General features: G+C 44.1%; 1 protein-coding gene across 3 annotated transcripts in view; it reads right to left on the bottom strand.

Annotated features, from left to right (window-relative positions):
• Positions 1-12035, bottom strand: part of Plxnc1 (plexin C1) — a 151474-nt gene that overhangs the window by 8267 nt on the left and 131172 nt on the right. For 2 of the 3 annotated variants that reach the window (XM_069990080.1, XM_069990088.1), the window contains 3 exons: positions 3505-3559; positions 1295-1326; positions 1104-1211 (listed from right to left, as the gene is read on the bottom strand). In XM_069990080.1, coding sequence (XP_069846181.1) covers positions 1104-1211; positions 1295-1326; positions 3505-3559 — 195 coding nt within the window. Of the gene's footprint in view, positions 1-1103; positions 1212-1294; positions 1327-3504; positions 3560-11106; positions 11258-12035 lie in introns of those variants that run through there. The other variant, XM_069990097.1, reaches the window with a different exon arrangement.

Genomic DNA, 12035 nt, shown 5'->3' with positions numbered 1-12035 from the left:
GAAACCATAATAGAAAATCAAATCTAAGTTCACAGAATGTGACGTGCTAACCAGTGAAAACACTAGCTGAAAAAGAAAAATGGACAAATCATCAGACAGGGATAAGATTCACAGTATGGGACAATGGTCCTGAAAATTTTGGTTTGTAAGCTCCTTGCTGATCACAACATTGTTTAGTCAACAGGGAGGCACCTTGCCGATCTAGCAGTGGAAATGTCAGTTGTAGGGCTGTGTATAAACCTTAGATGCTGGATGTTTGCCTTTTGGTTGTGTTTGGTTTGGAAAAACTCAAGCAATGCTGCTTTACTCGCAGAATTTTTCCTGTTGCCTGTACTTCTGTCCTGGGGTTTAACTGTATACTTTCCAATGCAGTTGAACATTTTACAAAATAAACAACCATCTGGGATAGCTGAGAAAATCAAAAGGTTCAGGCTGTTCTCTGTCCACCAAACATCTCCTAAGCTTTGAGAAGATTCAGACATCATGAAGCTACTGGGTCAGGCACAGACAGACAGTAGCATTCACATTTCTAGTCATTTCAGGGGAAATCATCACAGGCTTCTCTTAATCCCACTGAAAGCCAGATCAAGAAAAATTTCCTCCTAATTTGGTATTCCATTGGCTTTCACATCTGACACTTTCATATGTGACCAGAATGCCTAATTTCAAAATGAAAAAAGTAAAAATCAGTAAGATTTACTAGGTCTATCGTCACCTCCCCTCTTCATTTTATTTGCAATTCAAAGAAGGAATTGTATTGCTTATCTATAATAACAAGTAAACAAAAAGGAATAATTATGCTGTCAGCCATAAAAAATAACAATAGTGAAATGGTGGGTAAAGGAACAGGGAATGATATTAAAATTCCTGATTGAAGATACACAGTAGAAATTTGTAAAATGCTGTTATCTTTCCACTTTCTATATATATTAAAAAGAGGAGGGGAAGGATAAAAAATGTTTACGATTTAAACTTTCATTTTGCTTTGCTAGAAGGCATAGGGGATTTGTAACATTTTCACACTTCATTGGAAATTAAGTCAAACACATCATCTACCCCCAAGGTAGCCATAAAAGCACTCCCAGAGCAGTGAGCAAGTGTACCTTGGTCGACAGCAGCTTTGTCAGATACATTTCTTTTACTTTGAACTTGTGCTTCCCCCGATGTCTCTTTCCTTGCACATCTTGGAATGCTTCTGAATCTGGTAAAATCTAAAAAAAAGACAGAGGAGAAGTGTTACCCCAGGAGACCATGGGTGCAATCCAGCGGAGAGCACAAGAAAGCCTGAACTCACCAAATGGCAGTGGTCATCCGAATATTCCACATCTGAACACCAGGGACAGAAGGAGAGAAGACATGTATTACAAACAACAACCAAACAACAGCCTTCTAAAATAATGTGGTGTAAATCTAAGAGCTCTTGTACATTTTTCCTTGGTATGCCTTATGAACAGTGTGAAGGCTGGAAGGGCTGGGGGCTGGAAGTGTTAAAAAATTAAAAATCTGAGTGACCGCTTGCTAGGAACAAGGTAGGAGGACTCAAGCCTGTCATTTAACAAACCTGGGTCACCTCTGATGTGTGCACCAAGGAACGACTCCGACCATGGTCCCCCATACCTAAGGGTATATACATACTAGTCACGGAGAGACCTCGGGCTACTAACTGCACAATTGATTATAATTATAATGATCATGATGGAGAATTATAGCTAACAAGCCACTAGTCCAAGTCTGGGAGGAATGTTGGAGGTGAAGAGTCAGCCAGGCACATGGAGCAAGGACCAAAGTGGGAAAGAGAGCCACCCCTTCTAGAATCTAAAAGAAGGAGAATGAGGTGGATTTCACAAAGCAAGCAAAGAGTATCAGGGACAGGGGGATTGTTGAGGAGAACCTGCTGTGAAGGGCAAAGAAAGTAGAAAATGGAAGAGACTAAGGCACTGGGATTTTGTTTTTTAGATGATGAAGACTATACCATCTAGAAACACTGATGGGGAAATGCAATGGGGGGAGGTGGAGGACAGTCCATTAAACAAAACAAAAACAACTGCCATGGACTAATTGGTGTCCATGGATGCTCAGAAGGCTGGAAACGGTGGGAGGGCCTGAAGCCTGAATGAGACTGGCCTTGGAGGCAGGAAGGCAGCCTGCGATGCCGTGATGGGGGCCGGGAGGGAAGAGCAGGGACATAGGCAGAAGCAGTAGGCTGGTAGGTGCTGGATGTTGTGGGAGTTGGATCCAGTGAAGCACAAGAGTTATGGTCAGAGTTTGGAGAAGAAGGTGGAGCTTCTGGAGAACACAGAGTTGGTTGAGGACCTGGATCCGTCACCATGAATTTATAGTGACCCCAACTTGCTATTGAGGGTAGCCATGCTTTCGCTTCATGACTATAGGTTCAGAAAAGGCTAATAGCCAGTTTCATACAGGGATGGGGACTTTGACAAAAGGGCTTGTGATAGGGCAAAAGTCAGGTCATTTGCAGTACTGCCACGAGAGTAATCCTGATGATAAACCTAATAAATTCTGGTTCTCAGTCTCATTGGGCAGGGGGGAAGAAAAGGTATGGACTGACTGGTAGACTAACTGAATCCCGTGGAGGCTCCAAACCTAGGTTCTACTCTTCAGTCCTTAAACAGCTGGCTCTTCCCAAAGTCTCATTTGAGATCTAAAACCCACAGTTATCCATAACACAAGGACACAAGACAGTAACTGCAAAACAGTTACAGTATAGCCTGATAGCCAGATACAATATAGAAGATAGGGGTCCCCAAGGAAATGTCTTAAAAACACAGTTCACTTTATTCCTCAGGAACCCTGAAGTTGCCCTGCTTACAAAGATCCCATGCTGGAAACTACTAAACTTCAACTTCTAATTCCAGGAATCAGGAAGGAAACCTTTTCTGGAGCAGTGCAGGTGTGAGGGGAACATCTTGGCTTGGTGTATAATTTCTTAGGAGACACACGACCTAAGAATTTTCCCCAGGTCACTGCTCTGAAGCTGTCAGGGAGTGGAAGACCCCACGGACATTCCCACAAGAGCCACTCTGAGTTTGCTGTGTACCATCCAGAAAGTTCCCAAATCACACTGATATCTGACTTGCTGAATGGACTATCTTGTTTGTTCAGCTGGTGGTGGGCCGTGTGGTCATCTGCAAGTTTCTCTCTCCGCTTGCCAGGGGGATCCCCTTGGCTGGCCCCCATCCTAATGGAGGAGTTGGAGAAGGAGCCCAGGGCTGAGTCTTCCCTGAGTCTAGAACTGTGATGTGGCACAACTTGCTTTATGCTTGACCATCCTACCCAGTGACAGTTTAGTTTCCGTTCCTTTGGCAGGGTCCCCATTCTTAGGACCAGAAACGGAAATGACTTTCTCAGCTTTCAGAGAATGGCATAGCAACAGTTCAATCTCACCTTATGACAATGCATCTGAGAGAGGCAAAAAAAAAAAAAAAGTGCAATACTTTATAAAGCTGGGTGAGGACAAAAGGTTAACAATATTATATTGGTTACCTGAAGTAAAATTTGCTATCTTCTTAAAGACTTTTATAGTGGAGCCATTTGATATCTAAAAGCAAAGATAAAAAATATATGAGTTTTCAAAATTTAATGTATTTCTCAACTTCACTCGGGAATTAGATGGCTGGATGGATCTTACATTCTCTCATTGAGTTAAATATTTATCAAGAACTGTTATGTTCTGGATATTGTGCTGTAATCTGGGGCTAGCTAGATGACAAGCTGGACATTGTCTCTGCCCTCAAGGGGCTTCTGGCCCTGTGCAGGAGGAGACAGATAGGCAATGGGATGGGGGGAGAGTGCTGAGAACAGGAGACCAGGCCCCTGTGGCACAGACGGAATGGGGGCCAGCAATGAGAGGGGGAGCATTAAGTCATGAGAGGCCTGGGCCAATTTCATTTTCTGAGGTGCTTGTCATGGGTTAAATGATTGGTTTCTCTTCAAGTCTGTGTACCAAAATCCTAATCCCCAATATTGGAGGTGGGGCTTTTAGGAGGTAATTGAATCATGTGTGAATGGTGCCTTCATGAATGGGATTAGTGTACTCTAAAAAGAGACACCAGAGAGATGGCATACTTTCTCTCTTTTCTCTGTCCCTTCCCCTTTCCTCCTCCCTCTCCTTTTATCTCTCTTCCTCTCTCACTCTCTGTCTCTCCCCTTCTCTCTGTCTCTCTCATCTCCCCCCTTCTTTGCTGTCTACCATGTGAGAAGATGGTTCTTGGTAGAACAGAAGGAAGGCCTTCTACAGACTCCAAATCTATAGGTCCCAAGACCTTGTATTCTGGGCATCAGGTTGTAAGAATAAACACTTGTTCTTTAAGTCACTCAAATTATGGCATTCAGGTAGTGTAGTCCAAACCAAGAAATGGTTTTCAACAACTGCTACAAAAAGTTTGTATCTACCCTGTGGCAGATTAATTTTATATCTAGTTCTATACCCAAGTGACCTTAGTACATATCTTCATGGTAGACTATTTGTAATTTCCCCATATTAACAGCAACTCATATTCAACAATAGAAAGTAAATAATATGGATCTATTCATACAGCAAATCTTGAAACAACAAAAATAAGTGTTAAGCAAAAGAAGTCCAACATAAAAGTGTTCTGTGTGATTTTGTTTACATAAAGCTAAAAGAAACTCCCCACTGTTGGGCTGGGATGTAGCTCAGTGGCAAAGCACTTGCCTGGCTAGTACAACGTCCTGGGTTCGATCCCAGTACCAAAAAAGAAAAGGAAAAAAAAAAAAACTCCCCACAGTCCAATTATGGCATAAGTTATTCAGAGAAGAAAGTAGGATTTGTGATTAGAAGGTCCAAAAAGGTGTAGCTACAGGATATGTTCACATGCTGTAGGTAAAGAGCATTTTTTAAAAGATTTAAAATTATTATTATTATTTTGCTAGTTCTGATAGGCTTGGGCTTTGTCTCTGAGCTTCTTTTGCTCAAAGCTAGTGCCCTACCACTTGAGCCACATGAGCCACAGTGATATTTCCTGCTTTTTCTGAATAATTTATTCGAGAGAAGCATCTCATGGACTTTCCTGCCTGACTTCAAACCAAGATCTTCAGATCTCAGTCTCCTGAGTAGCTAGGATTACAGGCATAAGACACCAGCACCTTGTGGCACCTGTTTTTTGTTTTTGTTTTTGTTTTTAACCTTCTAAATGTAGGTATAACCTATGGGTGAATGTTTACCATGCGCTAGTAGTAGGTACAGCTCTGATGTTCCCTGTTAATCTACATAGCTATGTAACTGCTTACCTACATTACCAACATCCTCACACTTTTTTAACTTCTTCACACCAACTTCTCCTGCCTATTCCAAAACTTTATACAAATGGAAGTACACAGGATGAATTATTATTGTATTTGGATTCTTTTTTTCTTTCAGGCTTTGGCACTATCCATCCTTGAGCTTTTTGCTCAAGGCTAGCACTCTACCACATGAGCCACAGCTCCAATTACAGCTTTATTGCTGGTTAATCGGAAATAGTTTCATGGACTTTGTTGCCCAGGCTGGCTTTGAACTATGACCTTAGCCTCTTGAATAACTAGGATTACATGCATGAGCCAATGGCTTTTAAAGGCCAATACAAAGGATGTGTTATGTTTGCCTCTTACTAGTAGTCTATCCTTTTTTTTACTTTGTATTAGTCCATTGTATCAATATATTACAAAAAATTACCATGTAATAAAGGAAATATTACTACATATTATGATGTGGATGAACTTCTAAAAGGTGGAAGAAAGCTGTTGCCTAAGACCTCAAGTTGTATTATCTCATTTACATGAAATGCCTAAGATAGGGTGAATACAGACAAGTAGATTGCTAGGTGACTAAAGATGGGGTAAGAAAGAAAAGGAGCCCAAGTTTCTTTTATGGGTATTGACATAAAATTAACCTAATGTGACAATCCTAAAACTCTACACCCAGACCACTGAATTCTACACTTTAAGAGCTTTAACGAGATGCCAGTGACCTGGGCCTGTAATCCTAGTTACTCTGGAGGTTGAAATCTGAAGATCAAGGTTCGGAGCCAGCCCAGGCAGACAAATCTTTTCTCCAATTAACCAACAGAAAGCCTGAAGTGAAGCTGTGGCTCAAACAGAGCACCAGCCTGGAGCAAAAAAAGCCAAGCGACAGTGTAAAGTCGTAATTCAGGCCCCAGTACTGACACAAAACAAACCAAAACAGCCAAGCCTTAAAGTATAGAAAGTATATCTCAGTAGAGCTTTGAAATATTGCTACTGATTTTAAAAGTGTATGTTGACAAACTAATGCTTTCCCTGGAGGGACACACTACTGCCATTTCTATGTATCACCTCTCCCAAAGATAAAGTCAAGTGTTTTTATCAGAGGCTGTTGGATCTCAGGGCCAAATGACCCCTCCATTCCTCTCACCCTATCCCTGATGGGTGCTGAAAAATTAACAGGAGCAGGACCTAGGGAGCTTCAGGCAGAGGGAGTCAGGGATGTGGAGATGTAAAGGGCAGGCCAGGATCCTGGGGAGAAGCAGAAGGTTCAAAGGGCAGGCTGGGTCACAATACAAGGCAAAGTGGGCAGCGATGAGGACACAGGCCATGGATACACAGAGCCCCACCTCCCTTTGGGGATTGTGGTCACTCAACTCCGGTCATTTCTGAATCTTTTCAGTTAAGTGGTTTTCCTCTCCACTTCACTCTACAGCTTCAAGCTGTCCTAACTTTCATTTGGACTTGGAGTCTCCAGCTTGGAAGAAAAGGAGAAATAGAAGAATTTCTCTTCTGGCCTGCTGCACTAAGTTATTGAAATATACAGGGCTGCCTGGCAAGTTCACAGGATTCAAACTCACTGTCTAAACCAGGTCACACCCACACAGGGAATTACTCAGAGCAAGGGCCAGCCCTCCAAGGGGTCTCAAACACAGCTGGCCATCCAGCTGTAGCCAGCCAGCTGGAAGTTAAGGCCAGAGGCCTCTGACTGTGGGTCTTCAGGACATCTTGTGTGCGGAAGGGGCTGGGCAGGGGGCTGGCTGGGCCATCAGGCTGGGCCAAGTGTCTCCAGCGAGGGTTCTTTAACTCTTATTGAGCATCTTGACTCTGCTATTATTACCAGACATCCCATTCTTTCCCTTGAGCCATTCATTGTTTTCTGGCTGATTTTTTTCAACTCTCCTCTGTATTTGATGCAATTAAAGTAACTGCTCTGTGCAGACACCCCCTTAGCAATACTCAGACACCGGGCTTATGAGAATGTTTGAACATAGTTACAAAATTCTTCCCCACCAAGAGCTGGATGTGCTGTTTCTAAGCCAATAAATATCTTTTTATAAAAGGAAGCTGGTGATTCATTCTGGGTAATTGTCAAAGAATGAATCCCAAATGGATCCTGTTGAGTGTTGCGCCAATATTCCTCTACTGTCAGACACTTTGTTTTGCCAAAAGCAAGTACCCTTCCTCTATAATCACAAACGCCACGGATGGGCCTTCCGATAAGGAGCGCTTGCCAAAAGTTCAAATGTCTCCTCAAGAGCTGGCAACAACTCGCTGCTGGCACCGTGCTCAGGCATTAAGATAGCATAGATGCAGCTCATCCCAAAGAAATTTTACTCTGAAATTATCTTCCAAGAGCCAGTGTAAAAGCGTTTTATTAGTGGATGAGTGCTGTGTGTGTGGAGTGCGCGCGTGCGCACGCGTGCATTTCTAACTTGCACAGCTGTGCTCCAGGACTGGAACATATCTACCCCATGTGTCACTTTAACACTGTGAAAAGGACAGAAAAATAATTTACAGATGTTTGGGGTGGGGAAATGGCTTCTGTTTTCTATTTTACACAAGTCAGCTGCTGTTGAGATCAGGGCAGAAATGGCATTTTTTTTTTGTTTGTTTGCAAAGTGCCATGCAATTCGAAGGGTTAAACACAGGATGCTGCTGGTTCCAACTGAGGCACTCCAAATGCTCCTGCAAGAGGGACTCATTAATCGTTCCGTCCTCCTGATGGAAGGAACATCCTCTGGGCCTCTACTTTAGGGATGGAAACCAAATTAAATCAAGGCAAGATTAATGTCACGAGAAGGATCTGCTATAGGGCTGTGTCTCTGGTCCAGAGAACGAGTATATGCACACAGCCATTGCAAATACAATCTTTTCCAGTTACACAGTGTGTTGGGATTCACTGTGACACGGTGGTACCCAGCCAAGATGCCATTGATGCCAGCAGAAGCTGGAATGCGCCAGAGATGTCCATAGAGCTGCCCATGACCAGACTAAAGTTCTTCACTGGCTACAGTGGACCCAGGGCAACAATTTCTTAAGATGCAGGGATCTTAAGGTTGGGATATCATGATTTCAGACAACACTATCTTCCTGGCCAAAATTGGAGATTGATCTATAAAAAATAGTTTTTTCTAGAAACCTTTGTTAGCTGTTGGGCAATTGGATATGGTTCATCCTAAAAAAACAACTAGAAGTTTAGTTACAGGTCTTGTGGAAAGTGGTGCAGATAGACAATATCATAATACCTTTTTTTGTTAATGAAGGGGAAAACAATCTGGAAACAACAATCGATAGCAGGTTATCAAGGGGAAACCCTCTCTGGCATCTTGAATTCCTGAAAGTGTGTTTCAGTTAACACAATATATTACATGAAAACAGATTTCTCCCCAGATCAGCCTGGGCTGTAGTCCCTCCAGCATTACAGTCTTCTCCCTTTCTTCCCTCTCACCATGATGACATGAGGCTGGAGGTAGACTTCCTCCTCGGATCAGAGCTCCAATACACTCTTGGAACTAGAGGAAAGCCCCACCTCACCCTGCCCGTGAGCTCCTGCTTCTCCACTATTAAAACCAACCCCAGGGCAGAAACCAAGTCCCTGTGCAGACTATTAGAGCTAAGCCTCATGTTGTCTGCTTTCCTTCCTTTGGGAATGGGGAACTCAAGCTCTCCGGGATGCCCTGGTGGGTTGGCATGGTTGGCTCTGGGATGTCTGAAAGAAGCCACCACCTCTGATGAAGGTATTTACCATCCTCAAAGACAGGTGTCCACAAATAGAAGTAGAAGCATGAATTCATGTGGGGAACTTACAGCTGCAAGATTCATCACAGGATTTCTAGAAAACTCACCCTTTTGAATTTTTATTACAGAACAATACCTAAATTGAGCCCTGCTTTTGGAGATTAGGCAAAATGATCTCTCTAGCCAGTGTGAGAAGGGCTCCATTTGTAAAGTGAGTTCTTTTTCATGTGTTTCATGTGCTTTCATGTGTGGAAGCTGAGTGGCCTTGGCTAACTCTCATAGCCTCTCTGGGCCTTGGAATGAGGATAATGATGGTATTTTCTTTGTGGGGTGGTAAAAAGGGCCAGAGGAGTTGCTACTTAGAACAGTGCCTGAAACAGCAGACACATTATCTGTGTGTTAAATACATGGGCGTCTAGAAGCTAGAAGTTTCTAGAAGATAGATGTTCATGCTACAGGGGTCCTTTAGAAGTGATCCAATCCTTATATTCTAGGATCAGAGGTGATATTTGGCCAGAAGGACTCTTCACCTTACCCAACCAATCATTTTCTAGCTTTACATATTCTTTCAATGGTAAATGGTGCTGGCAGTGAGCACTTCTATGAGAGCATTCCTCTGTGACCAGGAGAGTTCTTTAACCACAGAGCAGTTCATCGACTTCCTATCTCTCCAAATCTTGCAGCTCAGAAGAAGAGGTACTATCTATTAAGGTCAAATTTCCTGTCCCTCCCCACCAATACCTGTCCTGCACCCTCAGTGCTACTCCACAGCAAAGTGTGGTGTGATCACGTTTTCCAGTGAGAGGTCACAAGAGGTGTAGAGGAGAGGAAGGAGGTGTGGGTTATAGGGCAACCAGCCACAGATCCTGGGGTGAGCAGCCCTCACACCCTGACACACATTAACACAAGTGTGGTCTCATCCATGGCAAAGGCCATGACTGCTGCAGGAGGCACTGGGGAGGGCTGTGTGCGGGTAAGGACGGCTCAGCTTGCCTGCACTAGACTAATTCCCGCTCCTCTGTGTTCATCTGACCAGAAGGGGCGGGATAACAGCCCTGGCCTGGAGCCCTGGTTGTTGTGAGTGATAATGCATTGAGCCAGGAGGGCTTGTGAATAATGGCAGGCACTGGCTGCCTCTGTTACTGTCCCACAATGCCATGGTCATAGTGCTAGAGGTTGATGAAGAGGCCATCCAGTAGATGGCAGGCCGCTGACAGCAGTGTGGGAGATCTGGGGGCTGCATCTATCCTCAGATCCCTCTAGAAATCAGTTCTTCAAATATCCAATAAGCCAAATCCAACAAATCGGCCAGCTGAGACCCATTCCGTTCTATTCACCCTCAGGCCAGAAGACGAGAAGACTCAGGCTGATACTCCAGCAGCAAGGACTTTGTTTAGACAGGAGGAGGAACTGGCCGTCACTAAAGATTAACTTTAAAACAGGACTAATTTGGCCTAATTGGAGGGAGGTAAGTCTGAATCACTTAAAACTCTGAATTAGACCCTATTTTTAAATTATATATATATATATATATATATATATATATATATATATATATATATATATATATATATATATTGTTTTTGCTTTCAAGCACATACAGTGACTCAAACTAGGGTGCATTAGTAAATGAATAAGAGTGATAATTAACATCTTGTCTCTTTGGAAGCCTCAAGCAAATGCTTGAGGAGAACATTTCTTTAACGAAAGGGCAAACGCAGACTTCATCCCAGCCCTCTCAAATTATTCCCAATGTTTGACTCCGCAGAGGTGTTATTAAATCAAGGGTCGGCCGGGCGTCTGAGGGTGGCAATGGAGGCTTTGTTTCCATCCCTCTTCAGGAAACGGGCTTTGGGGAGGGTCCAGGCTTGGAGAGCTCAGCTCAGTTCTCTTCAAGCTCTCTGCGTTTATTTGCCTCATGGCTTAGCTTTTTAAACATAAGGAGAATCCTTTAAGCCTTCATGTCCTCGTCTTGTCATTTATTACCACCAGGCAGCTACACTGGGGTATGAGGCCGATAAATCATTGGGTACGGAAAGAGACTACAGGCCGGATTAATTTCATTATCATCCCTGAGCAGATAGGTGTCGAGCTCAGCGACGTGACCATGAAGAGTGATGTTTTATCTCTCTTGACAGGCCTCCTGTGTCTGGCAGACAGCTGTGGTGCTTCTGTTTTCCTGTCCTGACTGTCCTTATTCATGGTGGTGAGTGGCTGCCCCCTTCCTTAGGGCTCATTCCAGGCTGCATGGTGGCTAAGGGTGCAGTACAATGGGGAGGTGTGCAGAGATGGGGAGGTTAGTAGCGAAGCCCCTTGGGAAGATCAGATGAGCTTGCTATTAGATGCAAGGAGAGAAGGAGGGGGCCTGCAGGTCTGAACCCCTGAATCTCAAGGTGAAGCCCTCAATTAGCTCCCCTCTGAGCACTGCTGCCCAGGAGGGTGGCACCTCTCATTTGGTTGCATCCACCCCTTCAGGCTCCTAGGAGCTTGCTGCCCTGCCATCAGCTGTGTGAGTTAAGGACCATGCCTGTGATCCCACACCGTGGGCAGTGAGCCACGCAGGGCAGCACACAATCTGGATTTGTGAGGTCTTTGCTAGCAAAAGCCCAGGATGGGACCCAGTCAGGTGTCACCAAACTGAGTCTGAGACGCACTCAGCCACGTGGCACACGAATGAGCTGCTTTCTGGGCCTCACTGTTGTCCAGAAAGCTTGGCTCAAAGTCTCAGCTGCTTTGTGTGTGTGTGTGTGTGTGTGTGTGTGTGTGTGTGTGTGTGTGTGTGTGTGTGTGTGTGTGTGTGTGTGTGTGTGTGTGTGTGTGTGTGTGTGTGTGTGTGTGTGTGTGTGTGTGTGTGTGTGTGTGTATGTGTGTGTGTTGTGTGTGTGTGCTTGTCCTGGCGCTTGAACTCAAGCTCTGGGCACTGTCCCCAAGCTTGTTTTGCTTTTTTTTTTTTTTTTTTTTTGCTCACAGCTAGCACCCTATCACTTGAGCCACAGCTCTGCTTCTAGCACTTTTGGTAGTTAATTGGAGGT

This window comes from Dipodomys merriami, unplaced genomic scaffold, assembly GCF_024711535.1.
Source record: "Dipodomys merriami isolate MVZ:Mamm:240054 unplaced genomic scaffold, mDipMer1.0.p SCAF_10, whole genome shotgun sequence".
In the NCBI taxonomy this organism is placed as follows: domain Eukaryota; kingdom Metazoa; phylum Chordata; class Mammalia; order Rodentia; family Heteromyidae; genus Dipodomys; species Dipodomys merriami.
Note: the sequence above shows the minus strand (reverse complement) of the source record. Positions and strands in the feature narration are given on the sequence as shown.